At 44.7% G+C, this 16,783-nt stretch overlaps 1 protein-coding gene across 1 annotated transcript in view; it reads left to right on the top strand.

Moving 5' to 3' along the window:
• prdm5 (PR domain containing 5) overlaps positions 1 to 16,783 on the top strand; it is a 49,064-nt gene that overhangs the window by 6,800 nt on the left and 25,481 nt on the right. Inside the window, exons 6-13 of the mRNA XM_060894921.1 lie at positions 81 to 173; positions 278 to 399; positions 2,731 to 2,810; positions 5,756 to 5,840; positions 5,956 to 6,113; positions 8,048 to 8,141; positions 11,234 to 11,394; positions 14,313 to 14,406. Coding sequence (XP_060750904.1) covers positions 81 to 173; positions 278 to 399; positions 2,731 to 2,810; positions 5,756 to 5,840; positions 5,956 to 6,113; positions 8,048 to 8,141; positions 11,234 to 11,394; positions 14,313 to 14,406 — 887 coding nt within the window. The remainder of the gene's footprint in view (positions 1 to 80; positions 174 to 277; positions 400 to 2,730; positions 2,811 to 5,755; positions 5,841 to 5,955; positions 6,114 to 8,047; positions 8,142 to 11,233; positions 11,395 to 14,312; positions 14,407 to 16,783) is intronic.

A 16,783-nucleotide genomic window follows, 5' to 3' on the forward strand; every position in this document is an offset into this window, starting at 1 on the left:
TCTTGAGTGTTTCAGAAGCATGTGTGTGTGTGTGTGTGTGTGTGTGTCTGTATGTGTGTGTGTGTGTGTGTGTGTCATAGCGTTCTCCACTGCACTGAGAGTTCTTCAGCCGGAGATGCTTCCCGAGTTCACCAGTGTGCTCTTTGTCACTGCTCCTTTAGCTCGGAGTCAAGGTTCTTTACACACACACACACACACACAGACACACACACACACACACACACACACAAAATGACCATCTCTTCCTTTTTTTTCTAAAACAAATGTTTCTGTATAGCTTTGAACAGCACAAGGAGGCCTGTAAAGGAGAAGCCAGGTTTATCTGTAAGGCCGAGAGCTGCGGAAAGAGATTCAAGAGCAAAGATGCGCTGAAGAAGCACAAAAGCAACGTTCACACAGGTACTGCTGTCTTGTGCACACACACACACACACACACACATACACACACACACACACATACTACTGAGAGTTTAGATTTAACATTCATGCTTTATCTAATGTCCCAGGGTTGCCAGATTATTCTTGCATTTAACCCTTAAATAACATATATTTTTGGTAAGAAATCAGACAGAAAAGTTTTCACACACACACACACACACACACACACACACACACACACACACACACAGATTGACACACCATTTTCAGTTTAGCTTTAACCCCATAGTGTGTGATTATTATTGCATTTAACCCAGGTTGTTAAAATCAGGTTGTATTAATTTTGTAAATAAAAAAAAAACAAAACAAACGAACAAACAAACGGCCAACAAAATCAAATAAAAATTAAATAAATAAAAAAGATTAATATGATGATATATGAACATGAAAGTAAATGAGTCCTAGTTGTAATCATCACGAGATCAGTAGTACTGTGTGGACGAGGTGTCGGAATTTAATCCGTATATTTTTGTTGGCTCAGTTTAACTCCGAACACGATCTAGCTTTTACGCTGTCCAGAGTAACCCGAGCAGCGTAATGACACCCACACGGCGCTGTTCAGAATATTTCTCCTCTGACATAACAACGCTACGTCTTCGATTATTAAAATTTCCGTACAGCATATTTAATGACAAAGAGAAATGAGATGCCTCTTTTTTTTTTCTTGGTCCATTCTGTACAATTCCTCACGCTGTTTCTTTTTTGTTTCCAAGTTGGATTTCTCTCCTTCCTCTCATACATCTGTTTAAACGGAGAAACAGAGCCGGTACTTTACGCTGGCTTCAGTCAGCACGTTACCTGATAGCACCATGTTGAATGTAAACAAACTGCTGAACCAATTTAAACAAATCTCTTAGTTGGACTACTGTCAGTGAGCATCTTTGGATCTACCGAGAAAACACACACACACATACACACACAGACACACACACACACACATACACACACATACACACACACCCCCACACACACACACACACACATACACACACACACACGTATGTGTTTGGATCCTTGATCTAGTTTAAAAGCAGGTAAAAGTCAAATAGATGAAAGTATTGTTTTTTGAACATTCTGGCTCTTTAGCTCAAGAAGAAGCACAGCTGCTGATTGACCTTTGACCTTAGCTCAACGTTCTCTGTCTTTCAGGTGACCAGCTCGGCCTCGTTTGATTAATCAGGCAACCTTTTTGTTATTGTAACGTCATTCCGGCCGGCCGCGCTACCGTCTGTCTCAAAGTATCATCCTTTCACCTCGCCGCTGATTCATTTTGCGTGTGTGTCTGTGTGTGTGTGGGGTGTGTGTGTGTGTGTGTGTGTGTGTGTGTGGTCCGGGTGTGTGTGTGTGTGTGTCTGTGTGTGTGTGTGGGGTGTGTGTGTGTGTGTGTGTGTGTGTGGTCCGGGTGTGTGTGTGTGGGTGTCTGTGTGTGTGTGTGGTGCGGGTGTGTGTGTGTCTGTGTGTGTGGGTGTCTGTGTGTGTGTGGGTGTCTGTGTGTGTGTCTGTGTGTGTGTGGGGTGTGTGTGTGTGTGTGTGTCTGTGTGTGTGTGGGTGTCTGTGTGTGTGGGTGTCTGTGTGTGTCTGTGTGTGTGTGGGGTATGTGTGTGTGGTGCGTGTGTGTGTGTGGGTGTCTGTGTGTGTGTGGGTGTATGTGTGGGTGTGTGTGTGTGTGTGGGTGTCTGTGTGTGGGTGTCTGTGTGGGTGTGTGTGTGTGTGGGTGTCTGTGTGTGTGTGTGGGTGTCTGTGTGTGTGTGTGTGTGGGTGTATGTGTGGGTGTGTGTGTGTGTGTGGGGGTGGGTGTCTGTGTGTGTGTGGGTGTGTGTGGGTGTCTGTGGGTGTGTGTGGGTGGGTGTGTGTGTGTGTGTGTGGGTGTCTGTGTGTGTGTCTGTGTGTGTGTGGGGTGTGTGTGTGTGTGTCTGTGTGTGTGTGGGTGTCTGTGTGTGTGTGTGTCTGTGTGTGTCTGTGTGTGTGTGGGGTATGTGTGTGTGGTGCGTGTGTGTGTGTGTGTGTGGGTGTCTGTGTGTGTGTGGGTGTACGTGTGGGTGTGTGTGTGTGTGTGGGTGTCTGTGTGTGGGTGTCTGTGTGGGTGTGTGTGTGTGTGGGTGTCTGTGTGTGTGTGTGGGTGTCTGTGTGTGTGTGTGTGTGGGTGTATGTGTGGGGGTGTGTGTGTGTGTGGGGGTGGGTGTCTGTGTGTGTGTGGGTGTGTGTGGGTGTCTGTGGGTGTGTGTGGGTGGGTGTGTGTGTGTGTGTGTGGGTGTCTGTGTGTGTTTGTGTGTGTGTGTGTTTTCTCTACAGGCAGCACTCGGAGGAAGCTCATATGCACCATCTGCAATAGAAAATGCTCATCTTCAGTCAACCTGCAGGAGCACCGCAAGGTCAGCCATGACCCCTCTCGCTCTCTCTCTCTCTCTCTCTCTCTCTCTCTCTCTCCCGCTCTTTCTGTCTCTCTCTCTCTTTCACTTCCTGTTCTCTTTATCCCTGTTAATCTTCGCTCGCTTCATCCATCCATCCATCCATCCATCCATCCATCCATCCATCCATCCATCCATCTGTCTCTCTCACGTGTGTTGTTGTTTTTTTCCCCTTGAAAGTCTTCCGTTCTTCTTTTTCTTTGTCAGCCTCACCATTCTCAATGGCTCAGGTTCCAGCTTTCCAAATAAATTCATCCCTCGCAGCATTTCTGCCAGACGTTCACATCAGCCCTCTCTCTCTCTCAGTCCTCTCTGTAGGAGGCGAGGTTCATGTTGACGCTCGAACGTTTTTTTTTTTTTGTTTTTTTTTTACCGCCGGCGCGAGCACAGAAGAAAAGCTCGTCTTCTGTTTCACCGACTCGTCCCCGAGGCTCTCGTGAAACGTAAGAGCAGGAAAGAGCAGAGTATCAGCCGTTAACCCTGGCGTCAGGATTCCTCCCGGCGAAAAGCCACTGAAAAGCAAAAAACACTAAACACAACGCAGGTCAGAATAAAGCCCAAGTCTCGAGTCCGGAGTCGGACGAAGAAATCGACGGTAATTGTATTTAAGACCGGATACAGAATCTCTGTATTAACATTATTTCCTCTAACTCTCTCAGTGTATTTTATTATATTCGGTGCCATATTTCTGTTATTTCTCATCTCAGTATACAGATGAAGAGTTGAGAGATAAACCGAGGCTGAAGTCCCACAGGAAATGATCATTATGTCACAACCATTGTAGAAAACCGTTAAACGTCAAAACAGGCTTAAAAAAGTAAATCTCCAAACATATCAAACATTAATTAGAAAAAAACAACAACAAGGATTCAGCCTCAAGCTGGATTTCTCCTTTCACTGAAGATGAAGGACACGCCTGCGTTTCTGTCCGACGCAGCGAACGATTAATATCAGCCTTTAAACATATTCACTTAGCTAGCGACCGCTGTAATGAAATCTAATCTTCACTCTTTTTATTCATTTACCGTCTTCTGCCCCAACAAACCCCTACCACAAGGGCTGCCTGTAAAAGCCCCCGTTCCTCTCAGGACACGCTCGCTCCCCTTTACGGCCGTCCCGCTTCAGCCTCCCGCCTGATGGCTTTACCGCATGCTCGCTTCGGCGAAACAGATGTGATCGCGGCCGAGCTGTTTGTCTTCATCCTCTCCTCTTCCATAGCTCACCCTAAATGTCCAGGTCCTGTCTGGAGCTTTAGGACCCAGGGGAGAACTAACGCTCTCAAAGCTTTAGCATCGCTAATACGACCTTTATTGTTCAATATTAGCTCCTACTCAAGTGTATTATTTCTTTGATACAACAAAAATCTGACAACAGTTTCACATTTTGATCGATTTAAGAGAAAGAGATTCATTTTTTTTTCATTCATTTATTGTTGCGGAAGTTAATAATAGTTCAAACACACACAGGAGTATGATGTCATATCCTGTTGCCCAGCCGTCTTCACAGCGTTCTACGAAGAAATCTTACATGCTGAAAGTCTTCACATTGTAACTCAGTGGACTTACAGAGATTTACATTGCATTTATCCACAAATCCTTATTTCAGTCTTTAACAGCTTCTCGTGGGTTCTGACTTCATGCTAATCTTTACACGGCGACGCTCGGCGATTTAGCGCGAGGAGATTAGAGAAGACAAAACGGATTGACGTTTAACTCCACGCACATTTTCAGGATCGAACAAAAAAGCCAACGTTTTATAAATGAGGTCCGGAGGCTAAACGCGCTTTTGTCGGGCTACACATAGATACGAGGCTCAGCGCTCAAACATGTAAATGACATCATTTGCGAATCCACTTCAGCGTTATCTCCCTGAAGAGAATATTCACTGACGTGAGACGTTTCTTCTCAAAGGCGGCCGTAGAACTGGTGAGCGGCCGATGGGAGACGGAGTATTAAAAAAGATCGGTTTTATTGTTTTACTGAGTTACAGACTCTTAATGATTCGCTATAAAAAAGCTGAAACACATCATCGTTATACAAATATTATTGCGGTCTGAATGTATTTCCTGAGTCTCCAGGGTCCGGGATTGACTCCCGACTCTGACTCTGAAAGCCATCAATAATTTCACTGTCCGGTTGAAGCGTCTGTTTATCTTGCGTTTTACCACCGAGAAGGTGTCACCTCCATGCAGTATATAACTCTCATATTTATCCCTCGCTCGAATTTGTGTGGTCCTTCATCAGAGACGTGTCCAGACTTTATCGGGTGTTTTTGGACCCACCAGGGTAGCTGTTTCAACCTCCAGGGTTAATTATTTTCCAGCCTGTCCGTGTTCGGCTCAGAGCCGCTTTTAAAAACATCAAGTTTTTCCTCTGAGAGTTGATCTGAGGACGTCGTGAAGGTGCTACGCTAAGGTGACCCAAGGGGAACTCGAAAACGTGCGAGCTTGCATTTATACTGACTCGAGCATGCTCCGGGAATCTGGGTTCAGACTCCAGCGCTGTAGTTTTGTGTGTTTTGGCCCTGTGACATTGTTGTGTCAAGCCCTTAAAGTGCTGGAATACCGTTAGATGTTTTGGACACTTTTAGCATCAGTCCACATAGGAAGAACTTTTTTCCTATTTGTTTTCTCCACAATTTGTTCTTGCCAATTTCCACTACCTAACTAATTCTTCCTCGTCGTACTAACAGGCGAAAAAAAACACCCCATGGAACACCTGATGCCTGATATAGATGTTTAACTCATCTATACATCTATAGTGTACGGTTCCACCCAGAAAAGCATCTGTTTCTTTTCAAGGGTTCTTCCGAACGACGTCTCAGAGTGTGTCTCAAAATAGCTTATTGTTTAACATCAGTGTTTATGTGAGCGAATAAGTGACGTTCTTGATTTCTGCTTCCACCTTCAGATCCATGAGATATTCGACTGTCCTGCATGTGATAAGAAGTTCATCTCCACCAATCAGCTGAAGCGTCATATGATCACGCATTCGGGTAGGTGAACACCAAAAGGGAGAGGAAAGACTTCACTGGGAAACCATCTACATCATCTAAATGTGTGTGTGTGTGTGTGTGTGTGTGTGTGTGTGTGTGTGTGTTTGGCCACCAGAGAAGCGACCTTACACCTGTGAGATCTGCAACCGCAGTTTTAAGCGCTTGGACCAGGTGACGGCTCATAAAATCATCCACAGCGAAGACAAACCGTACAAGTGCAAGCTGTGCTGGAAAGAGTTCGCTCACCGCAATGTCTACAAGAACCACAAGAAGGTGTGTGTGTGTGTGTGTGTGTGTGTGTGTGTGTACAGTCAGATTCCTGTACTGACCATCCACCCAGAATTCCCTGGATAAGCTCCAGCCCCACCGTGACCCTGATCAGGATAAAGCCCTTATGCTGAAAGAACGAATCACTGAATCCCGTCTCTGGTGTTGCGTGATTCTCCGAATTGTTCGATTCTTTACACACTTTACAGCTCTGAGGTACAGTTTCGGTTTCAGTAACACATCGAGACAGAACTCCAACAAGCCCGGAGCGACCTACCCAAAGAACATCAATTTCATCACGATGTTTTGTGGCTACATCAAACTGTCAGACAGCGGCGCTGGATTTAACGCCGATATCACGCCAGAGAAACGAGCTTTACTCCAAGGTCAGGAAAAAACTCTTCTGCCCCGACTCCTGAATCTGACGTCATTAAGTCTGAAGTTTGGATGTTAAATCATTACTCATTACACACACATAACTCAGCTGAAGTAAAGATGGAGAAACAAACGCAGAGAGGCTCCGCAACCAGACGCACAGATTGTCGGCGAAATAAGGAGCCGTAAGCCTCTTATCTTAATGGAGTTCATCAGTGCAATCAGCCACCGTGGAGCCCAAGCCGAAGCCCTGACCCCTGCTGAGACCTAATGACCTTCGACCTTTCCTCCTGTGGATAATGTCAACCCCAAAACACAGCGCAGACAGAAATGTTTGCTAATTTATTAGCCAGGAGTTACGTTTAGGGGTCCAGTCACTGAAAATAATTATTATAGTATAACTTTATTAAGTTCTTTGCTCATTCTCTCTCTCTCTCTCTTTCTCTCTCTCTTTCTCTCTCTCTCTCTCTCTCTCTCTCTCTCTCTCCCTGTCTCTTTCTCCATCTCTCTCTCTCACCATCTCTCTCTCTCTCCCTCTCTCTCTCTTTCTCCATCTGTCTCTCTCTCTCCATCTCTCTCTCTCACTCTCTCTGTCTCTATCTCTCTCCCTCTCTCTCTCTCTTTCTCTCCATCTCTCTCTCTCCATCTCTCTCTCTCTCCATCTCTCTCTTTCTCCATCTCTCTCTCTCTCTCCATCTCTCTCTCTCTCTCCCTCTCTCTCTCTTTCTCCATCTCTCTCTCTCTCCATCTCTCTCTCTCTCTCTCTCTCTCTCTCTCTCTCTCTCTCTCTCTCTCTCTCTCTCTCTCTCTCTCTCTCTCTCTCTCTCTCTCTCTCTCTCTCCCTGTCTCTTTCTCCATCTCTCCCTCTCTCTCTCTTTCTCCATCTGTCTCTCTCTCTCCATCTCTCTCTCCCTCTCTCTCTTTCTCCATCTCTCTCTCTCCATCTCTGTCTCTCTCTCTCACTCTCTCTGTCTCTATCTCTCTCCCTCTCTCTCTCTCTCTCTTTCTCTCCATCTCTCTCTCTCCATCTCTCTCTCTCCATCTCTCTCTCTCCATCTCTCTCTTTCTCCATCTCTCTCTCTCTCCATCTCTCCCTCTCTCTCTCTTTCTCCATCTCTCTCTCTCTCCATCTCTCTCTCTCTCTCTCTCTCTCTCTCTCTCTCTGTCTTTCTCTCTCCATCTCTCTCTCTCTCTCTCTCTCTCTCTCTCTCTCTCTCTCTCTCTCTCTCTCCCTGTCTCTTTCTCCATCTCTCTCTCTCACCATCTCTCTCTCTCTCCCTCTCTCTCTCTTTCTCCATCTGTCTCTCTCTCTCCATCTCTCTCACCCTCTCTCTCTTTCTCCATCTCTCTCTCTCCATCTCTGTCTCTCTCTCTCACTCTCTCTGTCTCTATTTCTCTCCCTCTCTCTCTCTCTCTCTCTCTCTCTCTCTCTCTCTCTCTCTCTCTCTCTCTCTCTCTCTCTCTCTCTCTCTCTCTCTCTCTCTCTCTCTCTCTCTCTCTCTCTCTCTCTCTCTCTCTCTCTCTCTCTCACACACACATTCTTTCTCTCCTTCTCTCTCCTTCAGACACACTCGGAGGAAAGGCCTTTCCAGTGCGAGGAGTGTAAGGCTCTGTTCCGGACGCCGTTCTCCCTCCAGCGCCATCTCCTCATCCACAACAGTAAGCTACACCTCATCAAACGGCGTGCGCGTGTCATCCCAGAACGTCACTCCTTTAGCGTTCGCGCTTTAACGCCTCCCCCGTCTCGCACGCACTAGACGCATTCACTAAACACACACCACCTGCTAATGCAGATCCGTCCTGATGTAACCCAACACGGATGAGAGAAGCGCTAACGCCGCGCCCAGCTCTCAGCGCAGACTCGACACAGGGTGTGTTTAAACTGCAGGAACGTTTCCAGAAACTTAGACCTGCTGCAGGAACTACACAGCGCTGAAGTATAACAAATCCGTTGTTGTTGTTTGTATTGCTAAGTGACTCATTCTGTAACTAAGTACCTGTCTTACAAATTAAAGCTGGTGCTGTACAGAGTAAAGATTTACTCTGATTTTTTTTTAATCAGTCAACTGTTATTTTGAACAAAACACACCACGGCTGCATGCAAAAATGACGTACTACTATTCGATCTTATGCCGCAAGCAAGAATGATAACGTGTGCTTTGGCACGTAGCCTCGGTAGCTAAACTCACGCTATCTTATGATTACAGTGTAGTGGTTGCTTGGCAACGGTTATTTTTTCCCTTTATAAACGGATGCATTTTGTTTTAGACTTTTTAATGATTTTTTTTGGTACAAATTTTGTTATTCTTACCAACAGTCTAGTCTTTCTGAAGCTAGCATGACTTCAGAAAAATGAAGAATACGGAAATACGGATCGTACTCTTCAATCCCGACTTTGTCTTTTATTTAAGTCGTTCCCACCCCCGCTTATGGTGTGTGTGTATATGTGTGTGTGTGTGTGTCTGTGAGTATGTGTGAGTGAGGGGAGCCGCCAGGACGGAGCTGCCCTCTGCTCCCCCCAGTCTAGACCGATGACACAGAGATTATAGAGCCGCAGGCATTTCCTGCTGTCCTCCCCGGGGGCTCGTGGCCACGCCCCCTGACCCTGCAGGACTCCGCCTGCGATATTCTTCTCCATCTGCATGAATATCATTTTTTTTTAAGAGATCCACTTTTATATCTTTTCATTACTGGACAAAAATATTTCTTTCCAGTTAATTTTTTTTTTTTATAATTCGTACAGGGCTTTTAGAAATAACCATAATGATAAAGTAGCTTTACAGAAACCCAGATGTAGATTTAGATTCCTGCTGAGCCGACGGTCTTCAGCTTCCCCAGCGGTGACAGACCTGAAGAGAGAAAACTTCCTGCTCTTTCTTAAGAACGCGTGATGGATTTTTTAGAAAGGAATTTTTCATAGGCTGCTGTTTAAAAAAAAAAAAATCGTTACCATGGCAACAGTTGTCTAAATTGCATGTATGATGCAGAGATCAAGCTTAATAAAAGATGCTGTTAGGATTTTCAGTTATGATTTTTTTTTTTTTTTTTTGGCAAGTATCTTTTTTCCGAAGCAGGATAACAATAGAGGAAAAGACTGCAATAAATCTATTACAGGCTGTTACTGGGATATTATATTACACACGCATGTTCAAGAGCTTCTCGTGCATCCCGCTTCAGCTTCAGTGGCGTGAGTAAGTGCCTGAGCGATTCCCTTCAGTCTTAGTGATTAGTTCTCTGGCTCCTTGATGAAGAAAACGTTCCTTTTTTTAAAAAAAAGCGATGAGTGACACAAATAGCCGAGACCCCGCGCAACAGTAATAAGTGATTCAAGATGCCGCTTCATTTCTGCTCACAAAAAAAAAAAACCTCTTATGCTGTTGGAGTCTGGTCCAAACCCTAAAGAGTGTGATGAATGTAGGAAACACTTTCACAGAGAACAGATCGCGAGGAGGAGATTCCTTCTGCGGTGGCGGTTTAGAGGCTGCGCCACGAACCAGGAGGTTGTGAGGTCAAATCTCAGGAGTCGAGCTATTTTAACTCTGCAAATCAGGACAGTTTAACCCTAAGCCGTTCGACCGGTACACTAACGTCCGACGTCTTCATTCATAAACAAACGAACGGTTTTATAGTCATGTGTTTGATCTAAAATGAGTCATTGTTGTCCTGTGTGTGTGTGTGAGACGTGTGTTTGTCCATCTGTCGATGATCTTACACTGAATTTTAGTGTCGAAGATAAATCTGAGCTGCTTTAGATGAACAAACACTCAGAGCATCTCAGAGAGCAGGAATTGGTTTGATATCAACATTTACTCTGAACATACAAACATCTGTGTGGAACCTTTTTTATGAATATATATATATATATATATATACACACACACACTGTATATATATTGCTCCTGTTATTTTAGTGAAAAACAGAAATAGTGATGAAACACTACTAATTCCTAAAGTCCTGAGTGTCTACATTCATATGAGCTTCATATTAACACCACTGTCTAGTGAGACACGATAAAGACGTTCAGTCATCAACACGGACACGACCATTTTCTGCATATCTAAATATTTAAATACCTGTTTTTATTTATAAGTTTGGATCCTATTGTCTTATATCTCCAGACCATATGTCTTTCCATATCAAGCTCAGTGCACTTCTACGTTATTCCTAGAAACACTATATAGGGAATAGAGCCAGGCTCTGGAATAGCATTTGCTGCGTTTTTTTTTTTTTATTGTTTGCAACCCAAAGCAGAGTTTTAGCAGACTCACAGACGTGTTTTTTTTCCACCGCCCATATTTTTGTGGAACGTTTCCATTATTTTGTGGTGTTCTATAAAATCGAAGCGAGGGAGAGGCCGGCTTTTGAAGGGGAGCCTTTAAGCCACTGTGGCTTCCGCTAAAGAATTACACGGACCCTTCACTTCAGTCCTATTTGTCAGCCACTTCATTTCTCTTTCTCGCTTCTTCGCTCCTTCCTCCCCGCCCTTTAGCGTGGACTTGAGTGCAGACGCCGTGTCCTTCGGTGTGAAAAATAGCTCAGGGAGAATAATAGAACAATTTTCCGAAGCTAGACAGACACTCGGGGCAGCAAAGTGGCTCCCACAAAGGCGTCGGGACACAGAAATGGCAAGTGGTGGAAGAAGCTTTCACCAGCAAGACAAAAGCAGCCTCGTGCCCTTTGTGCAGAAAAAAGAGGAAATTGTTCCTCCTCGGCGGATGTCTCACGTCTCGTCTGTTCTCCCCCCGTCCAGGTGAGAGGACGTTCAAGTGCGACCAGTGCGACGCCACGTTTAAGCGCAAGGACACGCTGAACGTACACATACAGGTGGTGCATGACGGACACAAGAAGTACAAGTGTGACCTGTGCGAGAAAGCCTTCGTCACGCCGTCCGTGCTCAAGAGCCACAAGAAGGTAGCGTATGTCGTACGTCTCTGACCACACGATACGAACAGCTTGACAGGCTTTCTATACCACAGCCATGTTGAACTTCTGCTGCATTCTGATTGGTCAGCAGAACCTCCAACACTGCGCTGGTGTTAATCGTTTCCATAGCAACAGCCAATATGATACCAAATCAAGAAAAAAACAAAGGGAAAAATTTGCAGTTATGTTGAATTTAAAAAAAAAAGAATAAAAAAGTGGGATTTCAGTAAGATGACAAAAAGCATGAGAGGAAAAAAAAACGAGTCCAGTGAAGGATGGATTGTTTATAGTTTACTATAAAAGGAGCTAAGATGCTAAAATGAGTGGAAACCGTAACTGTAAGCGACTAAAAAACACGCCGTTGTCATTCGTTAACGAATTAAGGAAATGCTGAGGTTTATAATAAACATGTCTATAAGTGTTTTACAGAAATCTATAAGTACAGGTTATAAATTCTACATTTGAAGCGTGTCATTAAAAAACTCCCTGAGACGACATGAAGATGAAACCTGGAGAGGAACCAGACTCAACTTCATCCTCATCTGGGTGACACCTGAGAGTGTGAGAGATTAATAGTACTTCCTGTTGTGTAACCGTGTCATGTACAGTGTAGTATACAACATGCTCAAGACCTACAGCTGTGTAAGCAGGAAGGTCGTTCAGGGTTTAACATGAACTCAGTCCCACGTGTCTCTAGACCCCTAGACGAGAACTAGCAGACCAGAAGTAGCGTATCAGGGCGGAGTTTAGCTTTGAACCTCTATCACATTATATCTTTGAGATAAACGTGTGTACAATGTCTAAATGTTTCTGTGTTTTTCGTCGGCCAATCAGAGCTCAGCGTTACTCCATGACAGAGTGACATTTATTTCTCCCAGTTCTCCGCTTTCTTCTCTCTTCTCGAATGGATTTAGTTTGATTTAGGAATTTTATCTCCCTTTAGAACGACTGTCGTTTTTGTTCATTTTTAAAGCCTGTGTTTAATATAACCCTCGCACACCGAGCTCAATCCCGACAGCAGGTCCACGAGTCCGTATTCCTGTCGTCTCCTGTCAGCCGAACTCAGACCGAAAGGCACCGGTACATCAGCGGCGTAGAGCTTTCAAAGCCTCCGAGAGAGCGTGGAGATGAAACGCATCGAGCCTTGACAGCTTGTGATCAGATTTGAGATCAGATGGAAATGAAACTCTGGAAAGGTTTCCGTCAGTGCGGCGTCGCGCGGCGCAGCGTGATGCGGGAGGAAGGAGTTTAAGAGGGAATTCTGAGCAGAAGACAGAACTGAGCGGATCAGCCGACAGAGCGTCTGTTCCTGTTAAAGAAAGATGAACGGAAGGAAAAGAATCGAGACAACTGTTGGTGTTTAACGTAGATTTATTCATACGTAGGACTTTGGGATGTGGTGAGTTTTGAGAGTGCAAATGTTTGTGCACCTTGAAGACTAAGTATCTGTAAACGTATTTCAACCAAAAAGCAGCAGAAATCGTAACTCTATGTGTGGTAAGATGTTGTTATTGAGAAAAAAATATATATATTTTTCCAGAATATTCTATTAAGCTCACATTTTTCCTCTGAATTCAGACGTCATCTCATCATTTTTAGGAAGATAATCTTCGAAGTGAATCGGTACCTCCACCTGAATATGTTTCCCTCCGTTACACAGCAATATGCCAAAACATTTCATCCAATAAGAGTTACATTTCATCTTGTGGAAACTCTCTAACGGTCTGTACTGAAGACGCAAAAACTGCCCAGCACTTACGAAGCCCTGACACAGCCGCAAAAACTGCCCAGCACTTACGAAGCCCTGACACAGCCGCAAAAACTGCCCAGCCCTTACAAAGCCCTGACACAGCCGCAAAAACTGCCCAGCCCTTACGAAGCCCTGACACAGCCGCAAAAACTGCCCAGCCCTTACGAAGCCCTGACACAGCCGCAAAAACTGCCCAGCCCTTACGAAGCCCTGACACTGGAGACTCCTTTAAAAAATGAAAAAAAAAATAATAATAAACAAACAAACAAATAAACCAACAAACCTCCATAGAGAAACTTCACCATATAAAAATGTTTATTTGCTTAACACGTTTTTTAAATGCGTAAAATGACCGGATTTATATTATGTAACGTCCCCTGTGTGAGCTGTTACCATAGAAACAGTAACGTATTTGAATGTATTGTGTTTAGCCGAGAAGCCACGCCCACCGCCAGAGCAGCTGGGATCTGCATCTGACCATCTGACCAATCAGAATGGAGAACTCAGATGTAGCTTATATACTACGTTACGTTTTTCACACACACACACACACGCACACACACACACACACACACACCGTTTTCTTATAATTCGTCTGCCTCGCTCTCTTTTTCTGTCACTCATAAATCCACTAGTCATGCCCTTACATCATTACCCCACCTCACAAACCTCACACACACTCTTGCACGCACCCAAACACACACGTGCAGCAGATTGCTATGTGTACATTTCGCTGAAGTGTTGTTTACAGCACACGGAGAAGCTGAGCCTTTTAGCCCAGACTACTTCAAACTGTTAATATCACACCTGGCGTCTCGGACGCACTCTCACTGACAGCTTACTGCGTGTAGGTGAGAGCTTTTAATAATAGACACGCTATACACACACACACACACACACACACACGACAAGCAAACAGGCAGCAACGAGAAACAAAGATTACAGAGGAGGATAATGTATTAACTGGCCCAGGTTCAAGGACAGAGATCTATAGCTGTTTCTATAGCAGTGAGAGCGCTGTGAGGGAGGGAACGAGGGATACGAGGGAGAGAGAGAGTGAAAAGAAGGAAAAGGAGATAAGGATGGGAACGGAGCTGTGTGGCTAAAAGTCATAGAAACGATCTAGAACGATCCTGTTTGTGTTTTTGTCTTATAGACTCACACCGGCGAGAAGGAGAAGATCTGTCCGTACTGTGGTCAGAAGTTCGCCAGCAACGGGACCCTGAGGGTGCACATTCGCAGCCATACAGGTCAGCACACACACACACACACACACATACACACACGCTCCAGCACACACGGTTTGCTCTGTATAAAGTGTCTCCTGAGACTACAAGGTGACCTCAGAAACCTCTTTAACTTGCATCCCAACCTCCTCATCAGCGATCTTTATTTCGTCAACAGTTGTTTTTTTATCTTCAAATACAAAAGAAATCCCGGTCTTCTCTTCTCTGCTTTTCGTTACAGCAGCCTTATTTAGTTCTGCTAATGAAGTGAAACCAGCTCTTGTAATGGAAATAAAGGTGGTCCTGTTTTTAGGTGCACTAATAGAGATAAATCACGCAGGGCGTCCATAATCAAACAACGCAGGATTTGTATGTGGAAGTACGGCTCCCCCAGAGGGACACACAGAGTGACACGGCGTCCTTACAATGGAGATCCAGACATTCCTGCGTGCTGCCATAACGACATGCTTCAGCGCAGGCCACACACTTAACACACACACACACACACACACACACACACACACACTCACACACGCTTCCTCATTTATTTTAAATCATGGTTTGAAATAAAAAATCATACCTATCATCTACAAACTCTGCTTTCCTTCCCCATCACATTTTTCTCCATCTTCCATCTTTCCCTTTTCCTCTCTTCCCTCTTTTCCTCCCCCCTTCCTCCCATGTTTTTTTTTCCTCTTTGGTGTTTAGTGAGTCTTTAAACCCCCTGGCGTTCTCAACTAAAGATTTTCTACAAACACCGCACTCTTCCCACAATCCCATTACAGACAAACGTTCCAGCTGGATCTCTGTCAGAGGTTTAAGGACTGAAGAATGAGCTATAGACGGACGGATGGGTTCGGGGTAGGAGGGACGGTTGACAGCCAGAGCGGACTTACGGAAAGAACTCTTCATTTTATTACACTCTCGTTTTTTTTTGTTTGTTTTCTTTTGGAATAGAGCGCTATAGTATTATGCCAGTAGTTATTACTTTATTTTTATTTTTTTTTTTGTAACTGAAAGCTAAAAGTGTGATTATGCACTTATTTATTGCCACGTTTTTTGTTTTTTTTTGTTTGTTTCTAAAAATTGCACATTCCGAGTTTTTATTAATTCATGAATTATTTATTACACAAGTGCTGAAGAAACTCTGAAAACTTGAAAGCAGAAACAAAAAAATCTCCAACTCATCAACAATAACGTGCCCTACTAGTCACCACGAGAGCTGTTACTATGGAAACGATACCATGTTAGACCATAAACCCGTGATTTGAATTACAGCCAGAACTGGAAACACTTTCCGTCCAATCAGATTTGAGAATCTTTTCCCAAATCAACCCCACGATAAATCTCCTTTGCCGAACGTCCACATCCGGTGCTCTGGTTTGGTGTCTTGGCACCAATACAATTGTTATTATATAATTCATGCCGATGCCGGGTTTGCCCGTCTGCCCGCCGCAGACAAATTAAACAAGCGACATCAGACACATTCTGCTCCTTTATGGGCTTGGAGGCTCTTTGTCTGTCCACACACTAACGCAACACGGCTATTATTAACACTACAGCCTTTCCCTCCGCTCTCACACACGCGCACTCGCATGTAGAGGCACATAAACACGCCTGCTATATAAATGACAAACGAGCATGACAACAAGATGTTTGGATGCAATGTGAGTGTAACTCACAAATGCGTGGGAATGCATGCTTGAGTGTGTGTGTGTGTGTGTGTGTGTGTGTGTGTGTGTGAGTTTGCCTAAGCCGGGCATGTAGAGATAAACAAAGAGAGAGAAGTCAGAGAATGCAGTGGGAGCTGTGGGAGAGAGTGATGCACCTCATGGAGAGAAAAGAGGCAAGAGGGAAAAAAGAAAGCAAAAAAGGAAACTCTCCAACAGGGCATCCGGCGACACGACCTCCGACCTCCGCTACCTCTAAATCTCTTTCTCTCCACTTAAGCTTCCTGTATTAATATATGTCCTCTTCCGCTTTCTCTGGCTGTAAACACACAGGAGAGAGAAGTTGTCACGATGCAGGGTCAAGATATCAGGAACAGTTCAAAAAAATATCCAAACAGGGAGAAACAGAACCGTCTGTAATAGTCAGGCGATGCTCTGGTCAGAACAGGGGCAGGTCAACAGCAGGGAACAAAGAGTCACAAAATCTTAAGTCGAAAACAAACACAGACCTAAAGGAAGAGAGCGTGTACCTCGCAACGAGGAACTGAGACCAGGAACTGAGACAACACATCCCGAATTAGAGACAGGTGAACATAATCGAAAGGCTGGTGACTGTAAGTGGGAGTGATGGTTGCTGGGAGACCGTGGCGGCCATGTTGGCCAGTGTGTGACGTGACATGACGGCATTCACTAAATTCTAGGGGTTTCGTTACCACGACGTAAAGTGGGCG

This window comes from Tachysurus vachellii, chromosome 19 (assembly GCF_030014155.1).
Source record: "Tachysurus vachellii isolate PV-2020 chromosome 19, HZAU_Pvac_v1, whole genome shotgun sequence".
Lineage (NCBI taxonomy): Eukaryota > Metazoa > Chordata > Actinopteri > Siluriformes > Bagridae > Tachysurus > Tachysurus vachellii.